The sequence below is a fragment of the Condylura cristata genome, unplaced genomic scaffold (genome assembly GCF_000260355.1).
Source record: "Condylura cristata isolate star-nosed mole 26May11 unplaced genomic scaffold, ConCri1.0 scaffold00009, whole genome shotgun sequence".
Classification (NCBI taxonomy): domain Eukaryota; kingdom Metazoa; phylum Chordata; class Mammalia; order Eulipotyphla; family Talpidae; genus Condylura; species Condylura cristata.
This window is the reverse complement of record NW_004567110.1, coordinates 15,916,621-15,944,614: the sequence shown is the minus strand read 5'-3', so window position 1 is coordinate 15,944,614 and position 27,994 is coordinate 15,916,621. Positions and strand designations below refer to the sequence as shown.

At 37.1% G+C, this 27,994-nt stretch overlaps 1 protein-coding gene across 1 annotated transcript; it reads right to left on the bottom strand.

Annotated features, from left to right (window-relative positions):
- Positions 1-263: 263 nt before the first annotated feature.
- On the bottom strand, positions 264-27,994 carry RAD21 (RAD21 homolog (S. pombe)). Its single transcript, XM_004679627.2, has 14 exons — positions 27,811-27,994; positions 20,461-20,635; positions 15,276-15,405; positions 14,050-14,149; positions 12,495-12,601; positions 11,925-12,131; positions 11,324-11,449; positions 10,876-10,998; positions 9,023-9,246; positions 7,786-7,945; positions 7,204-7,352; positions 5,181-5,330; positions 3,960-4,043; positions 264-1,892 (listed from the first exon to the last, which is right to left on the bottom strand). The coding sequence occupies exons 2-14, from the start codon at positions 20,602-20,604 to the stop codon at positions 1,701-1,703; spliced, it is 1,896 nt and encodes a 631-aa protein (XP_004679684.1). The 5' UTR covers positions 20,605-20,635; positions 27,811-27,994; the 3' UTR covers positions 264-1,700.

Genomic DNA, 27,994 nt, shown 5'->3' with positions numbered 1-27,994 from the left:
TTTATTTTTGTAAATCTTGGGTTGTTTTTACTCTTGCATGCATGTCCCACTCACCCTCCACTAAACCACCTATGCCGACACTCCCAATGCCTCCCTTTTCTCTTTCTCCCGTTCTCTCTGCTGCCCCTTAAATTCTTTATAGTTTCTACGTTTTTTTTAATTTATACTCCATAGATGAAACTCTTTCACTACCTGACTTAATTCAAACCTTACATAATCACTGAACACATACAATCCACTGAATAACCATTAAGTATTGCTTATACAGCTTATAACACAACTTTTATTAGAAAAGTTATACATAACATAGCATCAACTATTTTCAAGAACAATATTAAACCCGATAAGCAACAAAACCAGACTAACAAAATGTGTAACAAGAAACTAATGACCTTTCTATAATCAAACATTCAATTATCTACAATGTCTTTTTACAAAGGGAGAGAAATCCATGGTTTACAGGCACATCATATGGAAAATAAAGCTGCAATAGCAATTTTATACAATTAACATCCTCAAGAAACAATCATCAAAACAGTAATTACGAGTTCACAAATTTAAAACATTTCACATAATTTTAAATTACTGGGTATACACTGAAGTCTGAGTTTCAAAAGTGATCCTCCCACCCCACCCCCAAAAGTGCCAACACTTAAGCTACAACTTTCAGTGTCATTTTGCCCTAAAAAGTTAAGACGTGTTTTGATAATCACAATAGTCACATAATTTCTGTAACCTGGTCTGTTAGTAATAATGACTTTATTTGGATGTATTTTTCTTCAATTAAATTATCAGAAACCAGATATATGATTTCTGTTGCGAAGCTACTAAAATAAAGTTCCAAACACAGGAGTGTGCAGAGTTGGAGAGATCGGTACTAAAATTTATAATAAATATCAGAGAAGCCATAGTTTTTACAGCATTGTCTGCTTAAAAGTCAACCAAGTGTATAATTTTCCATCTGTCCCTCAGTTGGCATAATTTTTATTTTCATGATTTGAATACTCAAAATATATCCAACATTTTTTAAAAACTTTTGATTTATAGTTATTGGTTAAGTTGCTTTTTATAGTGATTCTATGCTAAAAAAGTATTTTGGCTCATTTTAGAATCTCATTAAAACTATTTTTAGGATAGGTTCATTATTATCAAGTCTCAAATGGAATGATTTATAAAACAGAGCACTTTGAACCAATTCCTTGTTCTTTATAGCTGATGGGGATCAGTACAGCATCATTTCACATACCCCATTGGCCAATATGGAATTATACTTTCAAGAGAACCACTCTGTTGTTTTGGGTACCACCCCTAAAAAGTGATCCCCAAGACTGATGGGATTACTTAGGAAAAGATATTTTCCTAAGTAATAGTTCTTAAATTGTTAGTCAAGTTTTCTTTCCCAATCCAGGAATTGAAAGTTCATAAAAATCCCAAATGTTATTCAACATTTACGTGTGCTAGTATTGCATACATCTGCTTTGAACTATTCTTCTGGATCTGTGGGGTGTTTGTTTTCTTCATCATATCCATCCATAAGCAGTTTCTCTTAAAGATGAAATTTAAAATACTGAAAAAAAGAAAGGCAGAGACTTTTGTACAGACAAAATCCTAAATTTTCTCAAAGGGTTTGTGTGCCCGGCACATGGGGGCAATTTGTACACACTAGTGAAATGAACACTAGCTCTAATGCTTTTAGCTGCTCAAATGATGTGGAACCTTGGTCCAGGGGTTGCAATGATGTCACTGTATGGTTCTTCCTGTGTCAGCTCAATAGCTTGCTGCTTTTTAAGAACCAAGAAGCTGTAGAACTTTGCTGCAGCTTGCTTTCTGTTTGTGTTTCGACATAATTCAAGCAAACTGATGGATTCAGCTCCAGTTTTAGCAAGTGCTCTCTGAAATAAAATGAAGAATTAAATGAATACAATTTTAGATAATGGAAAAAGGAGACCCTATATTCTGGTGGGGGTTGGCAGTGGATAAATGAAACAATGTCCAAGAAAAAGCAATAGAAAGTCTAGCTTCCCCTTTAGGCAAAAGAAAGATATACAAAGAACCCAAATAGAGAAAGTAGTAGTAAAACTATCACTATTCATGGATGATATGATAATATATAGAGAACCCTAACAACTCCACAGAAAAGCTAATTAAAACAATAAATGAGTTTAGTAAAGCAGCAGGTTACAATCAACATACAAAATGTCAGTAGCCTTCCTTGTATACAGTATACCTGAAGAAGAAATCAAGAAAACCATCCCATGCACAATTTTACCACCCAAAATTAAATACCTGGGAGTAAACCTCACAAAGAAACCAAAAGACCTATACAAAGAAATCTACAAAGCAATGATAAAATAAATAGAAGATACAGAAGAAATAGAAAGCTGTCCCCTACTCATGGATTGGCAGAATTAACATTATCAAAATAGTCATTCTATCAAAAGCAATTTACAGATTCAATGCTATTCCAATAAAAATCTCAATGGCATTAAAAAAAATTAATGAAACTTAGTTGGTACCACCAAAAAAAACCAAACAAAAAAAAAAACAAACAACAACAACAAAACACACACACCAAAACCCCTCAAATAGCCAAAGCTCTCCTGACTAGAAAAAGGAAGACTGAAGGTACTTCCAGACTTCAAGCTATACTCCAAAGCCTACTAACTTAAAGAGCACAGAGCACAGTACTCCAATGGATCCGAACTAAAACCCAAGACTTTAATAAGACCTGAAAACATGCAGTACATAGAAAACAGGCAGAATACTCCATGACAGACACCTCAAAAACATCTTTAAGGACTCATTCCCAGAAGTGAAGGGAAAGATAAACAGCTGGAAGATAAACATCAAACTGAAAAGCTCTGTACAGCAAAGAGACAACAAGATGAAAAGACTTCGCACAGACTGGGAGAAAACATTTGTACTCCACAAAACTGGTAAGGGACTGATTACTAGAAACCTACAAAGAGCTTCTAGTCAAAAAGAGCTTAAAGGACACTTCCCCAAAGAGGAAATGCAGCTGGCCAACAGGCACATGAAAAAATGCTCAACACCACTGAGAATCAGGGAAATGCAAATCAAAACCACAATGAGATACCACCTCAAACCAGTTAAGAATGGCCCATAATGAAAGAACTAATATCAAGTGCTGGGGAGGATGTGGAGAAAAATGAACCCTTTTACAGTGCCAGTGGGAATGCAAACTGGTCCAACCATAGTGGTTTGAACAGTTTGGGGATCCTCAAATTATTTAAAATCAATCTACCATAAGACCTGGCAATTTGATTCCTAGAAATCTACCCAAAGGACTAGAAAGCATTAATTCGAAAGGAAATTGGTTTCCTATGCTTACTGCAGCACTATTTACAGTAGCTAAAATATGGTAACAATCTAAATGCCCCAAACGGATGACTGGGGCATTCACAAGAGATGAACTTCTGCCATTTGCAGCAACACGAGTGCAGCCAGAATGAACTATGCTCAGTGAAATAAGCATAATCTCTTATACAAGGAACAGAGAGAAATCATACTTGGGGTCATACTATAAACTGGAGACATCAGGGGAGAAGGAAGGAGAGGGATCAACATGGGAGGGAAGACTACAAGAGTCTTGAGAGGGCTCATAGGTGTCTTGGTGGTGGCAATTTTATGGGGACAACATCTGAGAGAAGAAATCAAACAAGTGTACAAAAATGGATGATGATGTAAAAATTTTAAGAATGGAAACAAGTCCAGCTTTTATAGAACTCAAGATAATTCATCTATATGTAATTTGTAAAGTTAACCAAAAATAAGAAGCAGTGACACAAAGTGGTTTCATACGATCTCACCAGGGATCTGCTTTGCAGGAGTGTTTGGATACTTCCCAGCTTGAGTTCGGTCAAGTCACTTTTTGGTTACATGTGACTATTATTTTGAGGGCGCAATGCCAAGTCCTTGAAGTCTTAAGACTGACTTACCTGTAGACCATGAAGCATCTGCTGAGTTCTCTTGTTCCATCTTCTCTCTTCTTGATCCTGATCACCCCCAGAAGCATCTTCATCCTGAATAAAAATGCCCCCCAAACAAAACACAAAGCTGACAAAACTACTTCAATCATTCTCTCAAACTGTATTTGATATTGCTGGAAAAATAAAATCACTTAAGACTCTAGTATGTACCTTGAAGAATTTCTTAAATTACAAAACATTAGTTCTGTATTCTTGCAAGGATATGATCAATACAATGTGACTCATGACTATTGCCCAATGGTTAGATGTTGGTTATTGGCCCATTGAGAAGAAACTTCTGCTGGGATAAAAATCAACTACACCATCTTTGTCCTCCTCAGTGACTTATATTATAGCAGACCCCTAACATCATGGACCAGTAACCAAAGAGCCCGCAGACTAGCAAAGGTGAGTGAGCAGTACTGACGTACTTGATTAAAAAATAAATAAATAAATGGGCTATAAGGCATGAAAATATTTTACTTGAGATACCCAACTCCCAAATGCCTCCTACAGACTTGCTTCCAAAATGACTTGCTGAGGTGAGAGGGTTCTAGGACCCACAGGAGGTAACATACCGTGTTCCAAAGAACAATTTTATAGTTACACAACAATTTTTAATATTGACTCATTACTATGTCTGAGGTAGCTGCATATCTTATGCTAGAGTAGCTCTGGGCTAAAATCTGGCTGTAAAACAATGCAGCATTCACATTAAACTACAAGTATGAACAAATGCTAATGAAAATGAAAAATTATAGATTGGATACAAGTTTTACAAAGTTTCAATGCTAATAGGAAAATACTTTAAACAGAATAGCGTATGACTTTCATAAAACATTCTCAATGACCAGAGAAAAGGACACCTGTTTATAAAACACCTCATTAAAAAAAAAAAAAAAAAAGTTTTGGTTGTTTGCTTTCCAGGTCAGAGAAACATACTTTTACCAGAAGCTAAAAGTATTAAGAATTAACCACTAACCACAAGATTTACTAAAAGGGCAGTCCCATGCCCCACGAAGGGACCAAGCACCACAACATACAATCAGATTCTTGGTGCTCCAGAGTCCTGAGATTTTGGTTAATTTTTGCTTAAACAATTTTATTACTGTACCACAATACAAAATATCAAGTAACTCAGTTCTTCTGGATTGAATATTTATTCCTCAGATCTCATTTACTTATTCTTACCTCCTCCTCCTCATCATCTTCTTTCTCTTTTTCCTTCTCCTTCTCTTTCTCTGGCAGAAGTTCTAGCTCTGGAATTAACTGACAGATATTTGGAGGCTCTTCTGGGGGTAGCTCCACAGGAGGTATATCCATCTGCTCTGGCTGCTGAGGCTAAACAACAAAACAATTTAAGATGCACATTTTACCTGTAATGTCAAGTGTACAAACACATAAAGATGCTGAAATTTTCAAGAACTACTGGAGCCATATTTCCATACTCCCTCACAACTGATTATATCAATAATCTGTACCTTGTTCTTAAATTATAAAGCTACACCATTAGTTTACAGAAGAAAACCCATTACATCATCCTAGAACAATTTTCATATTCATTATTTGACTCTTACTATAAACAATAAAAAAAGTAAAAACTTTCTGTAGCAGCATTTTACAAACAAGTAGACTAACCCAGTGACTTCATGATAATGCAAAAAACTTATTTACATGCCTGATATGCCAACTATTACCACATCTAACTGTCTTAAGGTTATTACAAAATAGGTTAAAATTTTAATTTTGGGTTCTAAATGAGAGCCTTGGTACACCTACGTCAAAAAAGGAGACTATCTGAGTCCATCTTCTGTGTTACCTTCCTCTACGGCTTAAAATAACGGAATGACAGGAAAAAAGTACCAGGAAAGTGGGATCAGAGTAACCGAATTTCTTACCTCTACTCTGAACTCGTAACAGAAACAGACATACCACCAGAGGGCATAGACTTTCTTAAAATATGAAGCTGAGGACCTCCCTGGTGGCGCAGCGGGTTAAAGCACTGCACTGAGAATCTAAAGCTGCTTCCGCATGAGTTCAATTCCCGCCTGCCCCGGAGGAGACCACATGGCGAGGCAGACCTCTCCTGACCCGCCCGCTGCTCCCCTCAGCAGTGTACTTCGTCGATCTGCCTGTTCTGCTCCCCACTCTGCCTCTGGTGAAGCCTCTCACCGCCCCTGAGCCTCTGGCCTGTACCCCAGTTCTGTATGTACAAAATAAATAAATCTTTAAAAAAAAAAAAAAAATATGAAGCTGAAGGTTACTAGACTTAAGGTTGGACTAGACCTTATTTTCCTTACACTTACTTTTCCCGTCCTAGTGAAGCTAGCAGTAGCCTCTTGTGCCACTTGGCCTAGAATGAAGCTATCTACTAGCTTATTTTTAAGCACAAAAATTCTTTTATTCAGCAGGAAGTTAGTTTCTGTTTACTCCTGACACACTTAGCACATTCAGAATTTAACAGGGTCCATGTACTGCTTTTCTTATTTGAAAGTTTTTTTTGAAAGAGTAAACGGAACATCAACAAGCCCACACATTTTTTTGTTGTGGAGAAAAGAGAATGAACATCTGTATAGACCATGTAAGCCAGCATGAAAACTGCTTAAAAAAGAACTAACAAATAATCCAGCAAATCTATTTCTGGGTATTTACCAAAGGAGACTAAGTCACCATCTTAAAAGGCATCTGCACTACCAAGCTCACCGAATTCTTGTAATAGCAAAGGCAGGAACCGTATTGTCAACTGACCTCTTGTGCCACTTGGCGTAGAGCGTATAGCTACCTACTGGCTTATTTTTAAGCACACAAATTGTTTCATTTAGCAGGAAGTTAGTCTGTTTACTCCTGACACTTAACATACTCAGAATTTAACAGGATCCATGTATTGCTTTTCTTATTTGATCTAGAATTATTAGATTATCCCTGGACTAATGTTTGAGAAAACAAAAAGCAGAATCAAGTCCAGTAAAAGACTTCATGTTAGCCAAGAATACTCACTTTAGACCATTCGAAACGAGACACTAATCCAAGAAGAGTCCCAAAGACCCAAATTACCCAAAACATCTTCCTACCATTTAAGGCAGTGTGCTCTTATCCTTGGCTGGAACTGTTTCTCTCTGGACACGTTCTCTGCCATTTTCTGCCTAAATTACTTGCTATTATTAGAGATCTAACACAATTGAATGTTCCCAAACATCTTGAGAGATTAGCTTACAGGGATCACAGGCTCTGGGTCAATTTGTCCAGCTTTTCGTTTCACTCCCTGAGGCGGTGGTGGGGGCATGGCTGACTCATCCACGTTTGTTCTGCTGGTCTCCATCCCAGACTCCTGCAGACGACTTGGCTCTTCCAAAATGGGCTCATCTGCAATTCGTCATATGAAGAGGAGACTTAGGCCATGTAGTTTTCAATAATAACTTAGAACCATCTACTATTAATGCTAGTATTCTAAGATAAAGGCATTTTTTCTTAAAAAGGCCAAATAAAATTTTACTCCCCCAAAGGCTATAACTCAATTTATAGTACTAAAGGTGGGAAGGGGCCTTAAGAAGACAAGTCCCACTATGGTCCAATGCATGACAATTTGTTAACAGACTTACTACTCAGGCACTTCTGAGCTTTAACCATGTGAAAAAAGAAAGCTTCAAAACTAAGCAGACTGACAATAATGGATGTACTCTGTGTCCCAAAACCTTAGTATCTCCTTTGTTTCTGATTCTACTTTAGCAATATACAGGAACGTTTAAAGCTAAACGTTCACTAAACTTCACCAAAGGAGTACTCCAAAAGAACAGACCGATAACATCACGCTGCTGGTGTTGCTGCTGCTGGTCCTCTCTGGGAACCTCTGGGTTTTCAAATTCTTTGAGGAATTCATCCAAATTGTCAGCTTCTCCTCCTTTCCTTCTTTTCCTAAGGTCTTCAGGTACTAGTGGTGTAAGACAGCGTGTAAAGAGCTAAAAAAGAAATTTTTTAAAAGAAAAATCTCAATTTTAAAATAAAAAATACTAACTGAAACCTACCAGACATTTTTATTTCCGTAAGTGTATTTTAATAAAGTTGTAATCAAGTGTATATAAAGAGTATGTCTTCATTTCATCATTATTTCAAAATTGTAACCACAGCAATTTTAGAAAAGTTGAAAATAAAATGAAAAATTTTCATCCACTGTCTCATAACTTGGACACAACACTAGAGTTTTAAATTTACCAGCAGTTTATTTTCCTATTACTCAAATTAGATTGAGTGTATGAATATCAAATACCTTTAGTGTTTTTAAAATCCAAATGGTAATCTTATCAATAGATTTGTTTTTAATGACTGCATAGTATCCCTCTGAGCAAAGGCACATCTTACACTTAAAACATTTCATGTAACTTAGGTATTTTGTTTTTTAAATGGATATCTTCACTCAAAGAGTTTTTTCTAGATCTTGAATCACTTCCTAGGGGAAAAACTCCAGTGTAAAAAAATAATATATATGACCATGCTTCTGATAAACAACAGTTTTATAATAGCTTTGGTGCTTTGAAATTCTTCAGTAAAAGCCAATGTCTCAAGCTTATTATTTCACGTGGAAAACTAGTATAACAGTACTGCTTCAATCATCACAGGCCTTGGAATCTAAAGTTGCAGAAAAGGGCCTATAAGTGAAAATAATTCCCAAAAAACCCCACAAAATTTTGTATTGTGGGAAAAGAACTACCCATGTTTTTTAGCCAGAAAGCAAGAGATTGCAGATTTGAAGGACAATACATATTAGGGAAATGGGATCTAATAGTTTACCACAGGAGGCTGAAAACAATTATTTAAAAAAATCAGTGGTTTTTTTTTTTTTAAATATAGGGAAAGAATCATTCTGTATCTTTGTGGTGATACAAAATTTTCAGAGCAGACGATGTTCAATATTATGATTTACGGAAGTGAAAAAAGATGTGCCATATAAAGATACTTGGTATAAAGGGATCCAACAAGGTCCACATTTTTTAATGAACAAAATGTATACAGAAATAAAACATGTCACAAGTATATACCTTCAGTAGTCTGTTATTCCACAAAGGCTGAGCAGGTAAAGAGAAGAGCTTTTCCACTCCCCCTGTCTCCTTCCACATCATCAATTTCTTGGTGGGTGGTGCCAGATCCAAAGTAGTAACAATGTCAGAGTAATCACTAAGTTGAGCTCTAATTGTCTTGCTATCCAACTCTTTGACACTGTCAACAATAAGCTTCCTCTTCCTCTTAGCTTTTGTTTCCTTAACTAGAAGGGAAAAAGAAAATGTTATTTTCCTGATAGACCAGCATACTTCTTTCTACTAGACTTGGCTCACTGTATACTTTTTTTTCCAGACTCTTTGCAGAGAAGCCTCTTAAGGACAGAATGTCTTTTAATCAATGCTTCTGCAAGCACTATTTAGAACAGACTTTCACGCATACAGCAGGTGCTCAACAAATATTTGCAGAAAGACTATGCAAACTTTTAACACAAAATAAAATAAGGTAAGAGTCAATACATTTCTGTCCATGTAAATTTTGTGCTGCAACCATGGAAACCATCACATTGATTCCAAGTCAGGCTTAAGCCAGGGCTCTACTACTTATTAATGCTGACTAACTGATCACAAAAGTTAACTTCATCTTCTTCATTTTCTCATTTGAAATATTACCAACCACTTAGAAGAGTTGTAAAATACTTAAAAAAGAATACTTAAAATACTTAGTGAAGTGTCCAGCATAAGTTCAGTAACTTTAAAACTGGTTGCAACTGATTTTTTTAAATATAAAATTACAATTCATATGGCAATTATATAGGCAGTGAACCAAGTCCAAACCCAGTTGAGATATCAAACCTGTAACCTCATTTTAGACACTCTGTATATTCATCTTTTCTGCAAAGCAGAAAGTGTTATCTCAACTTCTTAAGATACAGAAAAGCTCAAGTAAATTTCTCAAGATTCCACCTTCTCAGGCATGTTAAACACACATTAAAAACTGTGGTATATATAAGATATTCATATGGTTCAAAAAAAAAAAAGACATTATGAAGTGACTGCCTTCTGTGCAAGCTGTGTTTCAGCTACAGAGAGCCCTTCCCAGAAAGAAAAGGTCAAGTTCATACAACACAGCAAAGCCTATGTTACTAGTATATAGCCCTTACCTAGTTAGTTTTCTACAATATTTGTCAAACACAACACCCTAATTAGTATTTAAGTTCCATAAGAATAAGGACTGGCTATATTTTTATTTCCTCAAGTCAGGACACAGCAAGTACCCTTTAAAAACCATAAGTCCACGTCTCAACAAGTTGGTGATCTGATTACTAGTAGGAAACCCTTCCACTTAAAGTTATGTTTTGAATTACACTGTAACAGATATTAAGTATTTTATCCCTTGTCTATAACCACCTAGAAATTTTAAAGTTCGTATCCAAATCACACTGCCTTTTACTCAGCACTCCCTCAATTAAACGTTTTGCTATGGTTTCTTAGTAAGCACTCCAGAAAGAAATACTAAATTTAGCATGTTTGGTATTTCCCCTTTTAAAAAAATTGCATTTTTCAGTTTTCCTAGACTGTAGCGCAGTAGCAGAGACTCTAGAATGCTAGAAGGATAATGCCCTGTATTATTTTTTGTTATGTGACCTACTAGCATTTTGGGAACCTCAAAAGACTAAAATACACGTAACTAAAAAGTTTGTTCTATTACTTTTGCATGTCATAGCAACTTGTACAGCTAGTCCATTAGACACCTGAATTAAGATATATGGATGTAACAAATGTATCTGCTATACAGATGACAATGAAAACAGCTTAATTATCTCAAATCACAGTAACAGATCTAGAACTAGAACCCTGAATGTTTTCTTAAGTCAGAAAGTTTGTTTGCTCACCTGTGATATCAATAGGTTCCAAAGCAAAGGCTTCTTCCTCATTTGGAACAAGTGTTGTTTGATCAGTCATAGTTGGCAGTGGTTCAACAGGATCCACTGAGTCAGGGCTATCAGGCCCACCCACTATAAAAACAAAGTCTTTGGTCACAAAAGGTTTGTAATTTAATATATGCACTCCAGATATATATAAAAAAATCTTTTAGATACTCAAACCCAAATTGTACCAAGAAATCTTGAATACAATTTATAAGGAAATCTCTGAGTTAAACTTTATTTGCCAGAAGAGGGGCATTAAACACATGAGGGAATTAGCATGAGTAGACAATCATGAAAAAGAACAGATTTACGGTTAATGAAAGCTGGAACTTTCAGTTTGTGGTCTTTCACAATAAACATCTTTTTGGAAGCAACACAATCACACAAAGATCACACAACGTGAAATACTTACTTGAAACATTATCATCTTCATCCATGTCGTCATTTGCAGGCTGTTCTGGCAACATGACCCCTGCCTCAGACAGCGCAGGAGGATCGTCAAATATACCACCATCATTATTACTAATAAGTTTGTCATCTGAAATAGGAAATATATATTTATATTTATATTGAGGTTATATTTGTATTATAACCTCAAAAAGAAATGTTAAAATCGCCCATCACTTGAAAATAAAATTGTGTTAAAATAGTGTAAATCTGCATTCATTCCTCTCCAAGGTATTTACAAAAGAATTAGCAAGCAATAATAGAACTAGTAACATTTTAAACTCTTGAGACAAGCACTTTTAAGCAAAATGCTGCAGTTTTCATCATTTTGTATTTCATAGCAACTTGTACAGCTAGTCCATTAGATACCTGAATTAAGATACATGGATATAACAAATGTATCTGCTATACAGATGTAACAACATTGCAGTTATTATCTTATAGAAAGCTGGTCACTAATTCATGCATCGAAAGCTAGAGAGATGTTCAAGACAGATTTAGTAACTGCTATAAAACATCACAGCTGAATAAAGAAATGTCAGAATAACTACCATGTTGTGACCTACCTAATATACCACCATCATTTCCTTCTCCAAAATTGTCATCCTTATACTGGTCTTCATATTCTAAATGGTTAATTTTCTCATTCAAGTTGCTGGTGCTCTGTTCAGGTTCTAATAGGAGGTTAGAAGCACTGGTGCTTACTAACATGTCATCATCCTCAAAAGCGTTGCCTTCTCTCATTATTTCACGATCATCCATTCCAAAGTCACCTGAACAAGTATTTGTCAGTCATTAGTTGAAAAGTTAAAAATACACACAAAACCAGAAAGCTAAATGAGTTATAGTTCACTGAAAACTGGTATTTTTAGTTTGGTCTTCACTCTTAGGACTTCTCACACGAATTCATAGGTTTTCTCTCTCTGTATGAGTAGGTAAATAATGAATACGTAAGATTAGCACATGAATGGAAATGCTACTCAAAATACTGGTCAGGAGACAAGTTCTTTTGTTTGATGAAAATGCTTTAGTGCCTTTATTTATGTTAAGTATGCTTACTTTTTCTTTGTCAAAATGTCAATAGTGACATAACATAATCATAACCTGGTAAACAGTGCCTTATTTGTCTGTCTTACCAAAATCATTTTCTTGTAGGATACTGATGTTCCCGACTTCTTCTCTCATGGTTATCTCTTCTACTCTACTTTGGTTCAGGCTGAACTGCTGGGCCACATCGATGTCACTGTAAAAGAATTTCAAATACATTTTAATCTTAAGTCTCACTGTAATGTATTTAAAGAATTCCTTACCCCAAGAGAAAGATATAACCTGTCAAGGTTTAAGGGCCTTAATGTTTAACATAAAATGATATAACCCAAGCATCTGAAAAATGATTTAGTGGCATGGATTTTCATCAGGATGCTCTAATTATAGGCTGTGTGAACTCTAAAGTTACCTGGCTTTCTGAGACTGTTTATTACACAAATATCCTCATATTGTTAAAAAAAGAAACTGAAAAAGGTAAAGTTAGACACCCATGTGAAATGTCACTGGCCAAATTCAGAAAGTAAATACCTGAAAACAAATCAACAAGTGGAACAAATAAACAGCAAGGAAAAATGTAAGGGGACTGCAAAGCTGTAATATTGATAAATTTTTGAGAATTATGAGGCATATCAACCACAGTCTATAACCTACGCACAGACCCTCACTCAAAAAGGGGCAAGAGCGTCTCACTTGTCAACTGGGGAGATGTGAACCCTGATCACTTATCAACTGGGGAGATGTGAACCCTGCTGCATATTATGTTATGAAATTACTGTTATTTTAAACAAGATGTTGTATTATTAAGGGTATGTTTTTAAAATGCTTTATCTTTAAAAAGATGTATGCTTAAGTTTTTACAGATCAAATAAGGTATGTTACGTTAAAAAAAAAGAGGAAGTGGAAGGTGAGTTGGGGAATACAGATAAATAGAACTGCCAATAAATTGATAAAGCAGCCATATGATCAGTACATGGGGTTCAGAATATTAACTGACTTTATAGCTGAGCATTTAAAAAAAAAAAAAGAGAGATTTATTTATTTTTGAATGCATACAGAACTGGGGTACAGACCAGAGGTGTAGGAGCGGTGAGAAGAGTCACCAGAGACGGAGTGGAGAGCAGAACAGGCAGATTGACAATGTATACTGCTGAGGGGAGCAGTGGGCAGGTCAGGAGAAGACCTGTACCATGTGGATCTCCTCCCATGCCAAGGATTGAACCTGCACTGAAGCAGCTGTGGCTTACCTTGCAGTGCTGCGTCTTAACCTATTGCACAACCAGGGAGGGCCCTTAGCTGAGTATTTTCATAAAAGTAAAACCAGTTAAGTATAAGAAACGGTGGTGGAGGAAATGAATTAAGAGACACAAGATAATTTAAAAAACTAGAAATCTATCAGAAAGTATATGGAGTTTGGTATATAGAGTTTCTTGGTTATCAATTGTCAGCAAGATCTGAAGGACCGAAGATAACTGCTGACTTCTATAAGACTTTCTTAAAGAAACTTTTAGGTTATGCATTTCCTATTTATACACTACCCTAAATTTAAGTATTCTAACTACATGTGAACTTAATGTCAAAGAGGCCATACTACTGGTATGTATTTTTGTAGACCAAGTCAACAATTAAAAAAAGAGAAAAACATACTCTAAGTCAGGCAGTGGCTGATCAAAGTCATGAAATTCTTCTGGTAAAGTAATAGCATTGTAAGCAGCTTCTCGATTTTCCTCAGGCAAGTCAACAACACCTGGGAAAAAAAAAAAGGTTAAAGTCTGAAAATCTAGTATGGCCACACCACTCATTTAGGAATCAAAAGGAAGTACATTCAGTACTATTTACCAAGTTTATGTTCAAGAAAGGCTACTACTAAACAAAAGCACACTGAAACACAATTACTTTTTTATTTTCTATAACCACAAGCCATCCTACTTGTCTGATTAAAAAGAAAAGTCAAAGCACTCTTTATGCACTAGGCTGACTAAGGGTTTGAATGGGCATAAGATTTTAAAATCAGCATGAAATTTTTGAGGAGGTAAAAGAATGGCCCCAATGTTAAGTGTTTGGTTGTTTTAAGGAAAGCAAAATTACATGATTTTAGTTTTCTTTATTTTTTCAAGCTGTCTATAATATGCATTGCTTTAAAAGACAAAATGAAAAACCTATAATCTAAACAAAAGTGTACTTAAGTAGTCACATGTTAAGAAATCACTGAACTATCATAGCCTAACTCAAAATTTCAGATCTCAAAAAATATTATGCTCATATTAAAGTAATTTGAAGTTTTAGAATATAACTTTAGTAGAAACTATAGTATAAAGCATCTCTCCTATACATCCAGACTATGTTTAACTATAATAAAATTTCATTCATTATTAAAATTATAGAAGTGAATTCCAATAGCCTAGTAACTGTACAGATGGCATCTGGTTGTTAGAGCCTGTTTTTAGAATCATTACCTGAAACAAAACAAAAAAGTACAAAGAATGTTTAATGAAAAGTATCAAACTTAAGTCTGATCTTAAGACTAAACTAAAATTATTCAGAGAAAAAAAATACTAAGATTTTCTACCTGAGCCATGTTAAAAAACAAAACACAACACCTTAAAGTTGAAAATTTCAACCTCCAGTGGTTCAGTTCTAGTAAATCACACTTGAAGAAAGGGTTACCAAAGGAAACTCCAAAGAAATGTTTTCATAACCCAACAGAAGTAAAATGGTTCTTCCCTTGAAAAAATGACCTCCCAGTCCTATTTCCTAAGGATTCCTTGTACTCCAATTAAGACAAAACATACTGATCTAGAATATTTGTCCAGTAGTTTTCCATGAAAAATAAGAAACTTCAAAGTTAAAAAGAGAAAGAAAGTCAACAATACCTGGCCGAAAAGCCATCTTTATCTTAATGAATGCTTCATTACAGTCTGCAAGGAGGTATTTGGCTTTTCTGTGATAGATTCGAACCACTCCCAGTAAAAGATGTCCTGATGTTCTGAGAGCCATCTTCACCTGTGAAAAAACATGACTATCAATCTAATGTATGCAGCTAATTTTCTAGTTTTGAGAGATAACCATGTGCTTGTATTTTGTGCAATTTGTAGGCGGTTTTTCTCTTTAGTTTTTTTCATTTGAAGGTGCCTCGTAGTATCCTATATATTCCCTTTAAGTTATCTCCAAAGTTTAGACTCATAGTATTTGTGACTAACAAAGATGTGAAGATACATAGCTGAGAACAGGTAGAGACATTTCACGAGCTACTGTTATTAGTACAGTAAAGGTCAGCACTCCTTGTTCAAATTCTTACTTTGTTTGAAGTAAATGTTTTCAACCTTGAAGGCTGATTATTTCCTTGTACTGATGCCTATCTCAGATTGGCATGTAACTCAGCCAATGACAAATAGTTGTGAAGTGTGTCCATTTCGGAGAAAAATTTACCAAATTTACCCCTACAAAGAATCTTCCGGGCCTTCCCTGGTGGCTCAGCGGGTTAAAGCACTGCACTAAAAAGCTAAAAGCCACTTCAGCATGAGTTGTTTCTCGCCTGCCCCGGAGGCGACCACAGGCGTGGCAGACCTCTCCTGACCCGCCCGCTGCTCCCCTCAGCAGTGTACTTCATTGATCTGCCTGTTCTGCTCCCAGCTCTGTCTCTGGTGAGGCCTCTCGCAGCCCCTGAGCCTCTGGCCTGTACCCCAGTTCCCCAGCTCTGTATGCACAAATAATAATAAATCTTAAAAAAAAAGAATCTCCCAGGCCCTCCCTGGTGGTGCAACGGTTTAGAGCTCAGCACTGCAAGTGACCACAGCTGCTTGAGTGAGTTTGATCCCCGCTCCGGAGGTGTCCACATGGTGTGGCAGACCTCTCGTGACCCACCCGCTGCTCCCCTCAGCAGTGTACTTTGTAGATCTGCCTGTTCTGCTTCCACTCTGGTGATGAATCCTCTCACTGCCCCTGCCCTTCTTGGCCTGTACCCCAGTTCTGTATGCATAAATAAATCTTTTAAAAACAAGTCTTCCTTCTCTGCTTTGTTGAGCAGGTGGGGAATGGAGCTGCTGGCTAAACCATATAACCAGAAGGCTTTAAAAATAAGAAGCTAACAAGTTAACAATGGTGTAAGCCCTTGGATGACAACACTAAACTGCTAAATCAATTCACATTTTTGGTTGAGTAATATGACTGCTAATTTCCTTACTATTTAAAGGACTTTTCACTGTTTTTTATCATCAGACAGGAAAGCATACTAAGGAAGAACAGTATCATTCATCTTTTTTCATCCAAAAATATATACACCCGGTAGCTTGTTTTTTTTTCCATGATAGTCCTTGATCATGTGGGACAGTATATAGATGAGATTAAGTAGTTAAGAAAAGAGAGCATTAACACTCAACTGAAATAGTGATTCCAAGTATCTGTCTTTATAAAGGAAATTTTTTTAAGAAAAAAGGTTAACATTAAATAAAATTGTCCTCGATAGTTAATACCTAATTAAAACATTGTTCCTGATAAAGGACCTATTTTTTAAAAAGATTTATTTATTTGTATATACAGAACTGTGGTACAAGGCAGAGGTGCAGGGGCAATGAGAGGATTCACCAAAGACAGAGAGAGGGGAGCAGAACAGGCTGAATGATGAAGTACACAGCTGGGGGAGCAGTGGGCGGGTCAGGAGAGGTCTGCCCTAGCCATGTAGATCGCCTCGGGGGCAGGCGGGATCGAACTCATGCAAAAGTGGCTTTAGCTTCTTAGTACCATGCTTTAACCCGGTGAGCCACCAAGGAGGACCCAAGAATCTTTTTTTTTTTTTTAAAGATAGAATCTTAAAAAATTTAAGATTGATGTGACTGCATTTTCACCTAGGAGAGGAGAAGTAAAAAAAGCATGGTATTTTTGCTACTGAGCTAGCTCAATGCAGGATAATAAAGAACATGGGCCATCTTTTCAGGAAAAGCTCTGTAAAGGTTATTTGTCTGTCAGTGGAGATTCCAAACCAGAGAGGGTAAAGAAATGCTCACCCTGTCCTGCAAAAAAGGGAGGGGAAAAAGGGAGAGAAGACAGGCAGTTGAAATTTAGTTCACATGCCTCACACTAGTTTTAAACTACTAAACCAAAATGTCCTCATGAAAAAACCTTTACAATCTGTAACAATAAAAAAAGGAAAAAAAAATCAAACAAAAACTAAGTAATGATTTTTAAAGTTATTCCAACGTATATGCTACAATCTTCCACATTATTCCTGAACTGTAAGCCTTGTTTTGTGGCTAGTACCTTCATTTACCAGACTGGTGGTCTTTAATGGTGGCCCTATAAAGGGTACAAAGTACCTGCACATACTGTGAGGACATGTTATTCATTATCCCTTTAAGCCTAAACTCCCTCAATATTTGCTTATGAATGTTAAGTTTAGCCACATCAGTCAATTTCAAGAAATAAGCTCAATTTCTCCTGTTCCCATTCTCAGTAAGTTTGCCTATAAAAAGTAGTGCTATACCAACAGTGCAAACTAGTATAATCTCCTCAGAGTAAATTGGTGGTTTTCATGTATGCATGTACAAATAACTTCTCTTAGTATGTACAGAAAAAACTAACCATACTGTTTTGTATTTAGGAAAAGGTCTGTTTATAGTTGCATAATGGTTGTACTATATAGAACCAGAGTAACTAAAATTCAAAAAACCAGAAAAGGGTAGGGAAAAAAATCCAAAGAAGAGATTCAATAAGAGAGTATGTTGCTATACAGTACCACCATTAAAAACAGAGCTATGAATACAAAGAACTGATGAAACTCAACAAAAACAAACAACTCCATCAAAAAAATGGGCAGATAAGCTACAAAGACACTTCTCCAAGGAGGAAATGCAGATGGCCAACATGCATATGAAAAAATGTTCAACATCACTTGTAATAAGGGAGATGAGATACCACCTCACCCCTGTGAGAATGGCACATCTTAAAACTAGCAACAACAAATGTTGACAAGGATGTGGAGAAAAAGGAACTCTCCTGCACTGCTGGTGGGAATGCAAACGAGTACAATGGAAAACTGTTTGGAGGTTTCTCAAACTGCTAAACATGAAGATTCCATATCATCCAGCAATTCCACTGCTAGGTATCTACCCAAAAGACACAAAAGCACTGATTCAAAAAGATATCTGCACCCCATGTTTACTGCTGCTTTATTTCCAATTGGAAAGACATGGAAACAGCCCAAATGCCCAAAAGTGGATGACTAGATCAAACAGATGTGGTACACATACACAATAGAATATTATTCAGCAACCAAAACAAAACAAAACAAAACACATGTCCTTTGCAGCAACATGGATGGAGCCGGAAAAGATCATGCTTAGTGAAATAAGCCAGAAAGAAAAGAAAACAGACCAGGCAAGAAAATAATAATGAACAGCTATATATCAGAGACATTTTATGGGACTGGAGTGGGGAATGGAATCAAAAACAGTGGGGGGAAAGGGAAATGCACAGGTCTTTGGTGATGGCATGTGGGTGATTTGGTAATGGGAAGCCCAAGGGGATTACAACTGAGATGGAAAAATGCACACAATGATGTAAAAAAAAAAAAAAAACTATTATATTATTTAAAAAAAATAGAGCTATAAAAACCTATGCTGAGTAGTTACAAAGCATGTAATACAATTTTTTGTACATATGCCATGTTATGTGTACTACACATGCACTTACATTACTCTCAAAATACACCAAAGTACTGAAGGGTTTTCTAGGACTATAGGCAACTTATTTTCTTTGATAAAATCTCCAATTTAGTAGTTTCTAAAGTATTATTACCTAAAATATAGTGTTGGGAATGTCCTTAGTATCAATAAATTCACTAGCTATAACTCTAAAACCAGCCAAAATTCTCTCTATATATAGTAACTTTACAATTTTCAAATACCAGCTGTCACTCCTCTTACCTACAACCCACTTTATGAACAAGTCTCTGCTATGTCCCAACTTTGTTGCTGTGAGATTCCCTTGCTCTTTCAGCAATAAAGAGCCACACTTTTCTATCAGGTTGAGTAATCTCTTTACATATTTTTTAATCCAAGTAACAATGCATGTTAACTCACTCTTACTTATATATTATGTCAACATTGTTCAAAATGACAATTCTAAGAGTGGCTCCCAATGTTGGTTCAGCCAGTTGTGAGCTGGAACATTTTAACAATAGACAATTTGTATATGTACATACGTATACGTATAAAGTGAAGGCCCAGATGTTGGTTCAGCCAGTTGTGAGCTGGAACATTTTAACAACAGACAATTTGTGTGTGTGTACATACGTATAAAGCAAAGGCCCAGAAAGGACCTTGAAAACACAAATGTCATATATATTAAAAAATTGTATTTAAGGACTTGAGATTAGTTCTTCACTTATTTTTGAAGCCAACATGTCAGTTCTTCAATGATATGTTAATCATGTTAGTAGATATAATTGTGTCAGTGTTTTAAAAATCCTTCTTGGCAACAAAAACCCCTACATCACTTCACATTATATACTACTTGTGAAATTCAAGGGTGGAAATTAATTGCTGCAAAGTTTCAGAGGATGTCAACAAAAGCTCCTCTGGAACAGAGCAGTCACAAAGCAGATAAGGGTAAGGTTTTTCCAATCATTATAGTGAAAAGAGTTCAATATTTAGGAGGTGAATATTGCAAATTTAAAAAATCTGAGATGGGGAAAACACAGTATCTTCAAGAAACAACTAGGTCTGAGAAGCTGAGATCGAGTAAGAGGTATGGATATTATTTTGTTATTTCTTAAATTAGGCACATTTACACCTATAACTACATACATAAACATTCAAAAAGCCAAATGTGTATTTGGGTTCTGTATGATTTCAGATTTCATATTCATCTGCCATTAAACAAGTCAAAGTTTTTGTGAACTTACAAGATTTTTAAGTGGAAAACACTATCAAACTGAAACTTTGGACAACCTATGGATGGTCTTTGCTTCCACTATGAAGGGATGCCCACCTAGAAGGTTGTTTACAGTTCTCTCATACCAGTAAACAATTGACAAAGTGAAAAATACATTATCAAACATACCTTTGGTGAGATGATACTCTCCACACTGCTCTCTAAATTACACTCAAACACATGGGCTTTGGTCAGCTTCTTATCCCAATGGGCTGCTAGCCAAATTTTGGCCAGAGGCCCTCTTTTACTGAGGACAAAATGTGCGTAGAACATTGTTCTGGTTGACTATTGAACAAGAGGAAACCTAGGAATGAAAAAAGTCAATGTAAATACCTTTTGAGAACTGAAATATTTATTAAGACACATACAATTTCTTTTGATATGAAACTATGAAAGGCTTGAGTGAATTCTAGTATAAATTTTAAGAAACTATAGCTTTAATTTTAAGGGCAAGAAAAAGACCCCAAAATATGACATGCTAAAGAAAAAAGGAGTCAAATAACTTAAAGTTGTTTTTCTTTTTTTAAAAAAGAACTGATTGAGGCCCTCCCTGGTGGCGCAGCGGGTTAAGGCACAGCACTGAGAGTCTAAAGCCGCTTCCGCATGAGTTCCATTCCTGCCTGCTCCAGAGGTGACCACATGGCATGGCAGACCGACCTCTCCTGACCCGCCTGCTGCTCCCCTCAGCAGTGTACTTCGTTGATCTGCCTGTTCTGTTCCCCGCTCTGTCTCTGGTGAAGCCTCTCACCCTCCGCATCTCTGGCCTGTACCCCAGTTCTGTATGCATAAATAAATAAATCTTTAAAAAAAAAAAAAAAAGAACTGATTGATTAACTGAAGTATTGGAGCAAAGGCCAGAGGTTCAGGGGAGCTCTGCTGTGCCATGGGGGTTCAGCTCCCCAGATGGGGATCGAACTTGTTGCCACAGTGGCTAGTGATAGGCTTGACAGTGCAGAGACTAACCCTTGCACAGCCAGGGAGGTCCTGTAGTTATTTATTTATTTTTTTAAAGTGAAAGTATCATCAAAAAGCTTTTATTCTTTTTGGAGTTCTATCAAGTGTTAATTCCCTTACTATCCTGACTTACTGTAGGAACAGTCAGCTACTGGCCAAAATCGAAAGGATATACATGAGAAGACAGAATGTCCAAAAATAAAAACATTCGGGCAGATATTAATCAAGGTGGAAATTTCCATGTAAGAATCTCATTAATTTTCAGCTACCTCTGTAACAAGCAGTGTGCTAAGCATGTCATATTCCATCAAGCAGTAAGTACATAAGCTGCCCCTATTCTACAGTTGAAGAGTCTAGAAATGCTGATACTTTAAAAGGTAAAGTATTATACAATTTTTTCAATCCAGGAACTGAAAAACATTTATCTACAATTTAAATATAAAATTCAATACAATGATAATTAACTACAACAGCCCTAGAACTATAGAAATTCTATTCACATTTTTCTTTTAGCATGTTAATGCATTAAGATGTAACAAAACAAAAAGGCAGTTTAAAAACTGACTTGCAGAATATAATGTATATATCACACATGTAATGTACATACAAAATGTGTTCATATATATATATAAAAATCTATTTGTTGAGTATAAGTTTTTTTCTGGAATGTTCAAACTTGGTTAAGATATAAAATCACACTTTTACAGGAATAAGCATAACCACAACATGAAAAATACTTAAAAGGCAAACTTTTTTTCTTGAAACTAGATTTACAGGAAGTCCCAGAAATGACAGGAGGTAACACATATCCTTTCTAATTTCCCCCATTAAGTATCAAAACCAGGATATTGTCATTGATATAACTGGTTATGTCATGTTGATTTGTGTAACCATTGTAAGATAGATACAGGATTTCATTACAGCAACGCTCTCCTATTCACTATCTTTTTTCTGGTCTAGTTCTCATTTCTTTTATTATGGTAATGTTGGTCCACATTATTGTTTATAGTTTGGATGTATGGTTTCTAAGGTGTCATTACTACAGAACACCACCATCACCTCCCTTTGTCATACCCATCTCTTATACCTACCATTCCAAGACTCAGGCAACCACAAACCTGTTCATCTGTCCTGTCATTTTGATAAGCTATAATTCACACAATAGATGACTTTGTGGAACGCCTATTCAGTCTCAGCACAATGCTGGTGAGAATCATCCAAGTCATCTAAGAATCAAGAACATGCTCCTCTTTATTTCAGGATATACCACAATTTGCTTAGCCATACCCCTATTTAAGGACACATGGCTGTTTTCACTTTATGCTATTTCAAGCAAAGCCGGTATATAAATATTTGGTGAACATATGCTTTCTTTTCTCTGGGACAAATGTCTAAAAATGTGATTCCATGATAAATATATGTTGTTTTAAAGAAACTTAAACATAACTCCTACAAAATCCTAGTGAAACATTTTTATAGTAATAGATCTTCCTAAAATGTGTAGACAAAGGAACTACAATAGCTAAAATAAACACAACTCTAATCAAAATCCTAGTGAAACTTTTATAGTAATAGATTTTCCTAATATGTGTATAGGTAGGCAAAGGAACAATTGCTAAAACTGTTTTGGAAAGAAGAATGAAGTGGGAAGAATCTGTCTACCACATTTCAAACCCTGTGTGGAGACAAGACACACAGTTCAATGGAACAGCCTAGTAATCCAGAAACATCCACACATGACTTCTTACAAAGATGCAAAAGCAATCCAAGGGAGGAAGGACAGTCTTTTTAACAAAAGGTACCGCTGAGAGGCTGCCATCCATGGGGGAAATAAACACAAACAAGAACTGTTACCAAATATCCCACTATAGAAAAATTAAACTAAAAAAACAAATCACAAATTTAAATGTAAAACTACAAAAGTGTTAGAAAAACCCACAAGGGAAAAACCTTTGATACCTAAAGCGTGACTCAACAAGGAAAGAACCTGATAAAATGACCATCAAATTAAGAACTTTTGCCCTTTGAAAGAGTCTAAGAAACTATGAGTGAGATAGGGGAAAATATACATGCAAGCTATGTATCTAATTAAGACATAGATCTGAAATACATAAAAAGCTCTCAAAAGTCAACACAAAAATCCTAACAGAAATGGGGCCAAAGAAATGAAGAGAAATTTCATATAAGACTTGTTATAAAGATGGTAAATAATAACAGAAATATGCTGATAAGCATACACAGAGGATACATCTCTTACATACTGTTCAAGGGGATTGTTTCTTTTGAATTATTTTTAAAAAAGGTCTAGAACAAATTTCTCTTTCATGTTTTCATAGAGATTATACATCTTAACATGAGAACTTTGGTTATCACACCTTTGATTAAAAACTACCCATTCTTTCCAATAATGTATAGAAAACTTGCACTGAAACTATCACAGGCTAGCAATTTCATGCTTGTCAGAAATGTTTTGGAGGGTGAGGTGGTGGTGGAAAAGTAATTCACTCATATTTGTCTCATCTCTATTTCCAGTCACTTAATGGCCAGGTGCAGTAAATTTGCATTCTGAGCCAGATGCTCGGCCGAGTATAGTGTCATTAATTCACATGAGGACAAATTTTTCATGAGGAAAAAAAATGCCACAAATTTCATCAATGCCTAATATTGCAAAAGATTTAAATTGGGAGTTAAGAAAACTAATGGACATTAAAAACTATGGAAAATTCAATAGAAACTCTATGGTTTAAAGTATTAAATAACAGCACCTAAACCATATTTTAATAGTATTTTACAGAACAAAATATACTTCCCATAATCAAAGTCTTGGAGGTTACAACACAGTGCTGCTTACTTCAAGACTATGGCTAACTGTTAGCTGCCCCTATAGCATTATTTTTAAAAAAGATGACTTTATGTAGATCTCAAGTTTCACTATAAAGATTGCTGTGGCCTCCCCCCAAACAAACAAAAAAACCAAAAACGCCTTTATATTTAGTTCTTGGAATACTGTCTGCCACATGACAACTGTTTAATACACATTTAATGAAAGGAATGGGATACACCAAGTGATCTCATAACTGATGTATGTAAACTATTCTGGAGATTTTATAAATTAAAACACTGGCGCTACTCAACAGGTGTCGGTAGTTCATGGGCAGTACTTTGGCCAGTACTGCAGCTGCTAGTCAAGAGCACCATGCCTAAAATATCCCAGCTATGAGAGGCTGAGATTCCTAAATAGATGCTTCCCTGGCATGGGATGGTGAGTAACTAAAGCAGAGTAGTGCTAAAATTAATCTGGGAAACAATTAGCAAGAGGAAATTACCCTGATAACTAACAGATCCACCACTACAATGGTGGATCAATTATTGGTTTCTATCTAAATGAGGAGCAATTTAATTACTGTTTTTAAAACCACTTTCCCCCTTAGTAATATCAAACTTCAACCAGTCTTTCAAAAACGGTTGATTAATCTCTGTAGGTTTTGTAGTTTCTTAATCCTGCGAATCCTTTACACAAGATCTTAGCAGTAAGCTTGCATTTGGTTCCAGAACATACCAAGCAATTTCATGATTTTTCAATTTTCTTTGAGCAGCATTTTTTTTTTACAATGATCCTAAAAAAGTATTTAATTTTGATATGAAATGGCAGAATATTTTAGGTCACTCAGGATGAAAAAAATGGCAGTATCTTTAAGAGCTTTCAAAAAGTCAGTTAAATTGTAGTTCCTGTATTTACAACAAAGCTAGACATTACCAGTATTTCACATGTGTTAACAGAGCAGGGCAGGCTACTGGTATTATACTGACTGGTATAACCCTTTTTAAGGGCAATCTGACAATATTTTTATGAAAAATTGCAAACACAAATACTCTGTTACCAGAAACTTTTGGTAACGACAAAAATGTACTTAGAGATATGTATTAATGAAAAAAGTTAAAGGGGGAAAAAAAAAAGTTCTGTGCAGTTAATTACTGGCCCATTTTACAGCCCAAGAAACTGAAAAGGAGAGGTGAGCTAAGCACCTATGGTCATTAGTACTTAATGCAAGTAGAACTTTCACTTCAGAGACCACATTCTACCTATACATTGTTATCTTGCCAGCTTTGATAATAAAACATTAAAAATAACTTATCTGGTTGCTAGTAAGTGACTTAAATTTATACAGCCAAAGTTAACCCCATGCAATCTTTTTATTAATGTAACTCATACAATACAAAATGACGACTCCATTTACATAAACTTATAACTGTAATACAAATAAAATGAACCACATAGGTAGTTTTACCTTTGGAAAACGGGGCTTCAAGGAAAGTGAGGCCTATCGTTTTTGTACTATACACATACATCACCTCTTCACAGCAAAACGTTCACAGTGGGAGTCAAGTCACAATCCTGCCTTACTATTAACGATATAGCAAGGTAAGCTGTTTAAGCATCTCTGTGCAGTTCAGTTTACCTAACTATAATATCCGGAAGGTTGAAAATCAGAAATATAGTAAGCTTGGAAAACGTCAATACTTGACTTATAAATACAACTTGTCTTTCTGGGTGTTGAGGTTAAGAGTCTGAAGTTACTTTACCCTGCTACTGGAGTGGCCATTTGTTACTAAGTTACAACCAGACAACTCTAGGTTCAAATCCAGCTCCCTCCAGACTCAGTTTTTTGTAATGGTGTATATCTTAATCTTAATATCTGATTCTTAGTTTTCTCATTTATAAAATGAGGATGATCATAATCACTAACTGTGATCATGAAAAGTAAGTAGACTAGCACAACTAACATAACCAAAGAACTTTTATAGATGCAAGTAACTTTGAAAAATAATCTCCTAGCAGAGCACATACCAGTCGGCATGACAATTATGCCAAACATTCTGACATGACATTTAAGCAAAAATACACGATCTATTTAAGAATTAGAAATTTCCCGTGTGTACCAAATTACACAAAATACAATTTCTAGGAATTTGTGTTCCGATAAGCAGTACTTTAATCAGAAACGAACTGTTCAACTTTCTAAAACTTAAACCACTCAAAGCAAAAAACTTCTGTAATACACAAGTTGCCTTTATAACCATTAAGAAAAAGTAAAAGATTGTTGTATACACTGTAATTCTTGACTTGTGTATAAAAAGCACCGAGTTCTTAGTTATGCACTGAGATCACCTCAATCATCTACATGCTCTTAGCTAAATCACAGGTCATAGCACATGTTCTCATTCGATGTATTTTGAAATGTATCCGTTGCCTCCAACATTAAGCACAGAAATTCAGTAACTCCCCAACAGTGGAAAACTTCTGCCCTTCTCCAAAATTCTGCAAACACACATGGTTCAACGGCATTTTCATTCATTGTTAAAAAAATAGAAACTCCCCCCCCTTTGAAATCAATGATCATCCTGTACAGCATGAGGACAAATATTAACTTTCTCTTGCAAAGAGAAGCTGATAAACACAGCCTTTCCCCAGAAACCACTGAAAATCCAGGTGCGTTTCTGAACCTAGAAATCAGCTTAACAAATCATCGGGAGGCCAAATCAACCCTCCAGCGTTTCCTTTTTTCAAATTAGAATTAGTCCGCTAAGTCTGGCAGGCACTACAACTGGCCAGTGTCACCGCACACGCTCACAGCCCATCACTCGCCAAGCCTCCCAGGGAGGAAAAAATAAGACAAGCACTGGGGAGAAACACACCTCCTGAAGCGTCTCGATGTCACAATATCCTTAATCAGTTAAGATCCCGGCAATATCCTCAATCATTAGGAAAGTCCGGGGTGGGGGGCACTTCTGCTGATTCTTAAAACCAGAAACCCAGGGTCTCGTTTTCAATGGTGTTTTTCATTCCCAACGTAAAATTTCCTCTTTACAAAGGACGTGGGGGGGGGGGGGGTGCAGCAGCACTCCCCGGCCAGGGGCCGGCCGCCGCCCTCCGGCCTCGTCTTGGGCGCCAAGGCCGGGCCCGCGTGCATCCGACCTCCGCACCCCAGCTCGGCGGGCTGCGGCCGCCCCTCCGTCCCTCGCTCACTCCCGCGCCCGCACCGCGGGCCCAGGGCCGCCGCCTCCCGCCGCGAATCCCGCGTCTTCCCAGACAGCCATTTTCACCGGGGAGTAGGCGGCCCGGTGCCCAGAGCGGGCTCGTTCAAACCTCCTCCCCTCCCTCCGCGGCACCGGCTTTCCTCTGCTCCCGGGAGACGCGGCTCCCCGAGGGCCGGGCGCAGTGACGGCTCTTCGGCCTCGGACTGGAGGAGCCGCGTTTGTTAGCCAACAGGCAATGTCGCGGCCCAGGCTGCGCGGGTCCCAGCCGAGGGCGGGCCCGGGGCGAAGGGGCCTGTGCAGGCGCCGCCGCCGCTCCGGAGTCCCGGGGGTGGCAGTCCGGGCTCCATTCCGGGGCGCGGCGGGTGCCACCAGTTCCCTCGCTCTCCTGCCTAGCACCCCAGGGGGGTCCCGCTCCCCGAAGGCAAGACGGCCAGGAAGGGTGGGGGGGAGGGAGCAGGATCAGAGGGGGTCGGCCGAATATCTTACCTTATTCTCCGCCGGGAATTAGGCGGGCTGGGTGGCCTGGGGAGGGGAAAAGGGTTGGGGGAGGGGGCGGGGAAAGGGGGGAGCCCTTGTAAGGTGTAGCTTGGGAGCCGCTCTCGAGGCCGCCACAGCCGCCGCCTCCTTTCCGATTCACTCAAACAAACAAGATGGCTGCCGTTACGCCGCG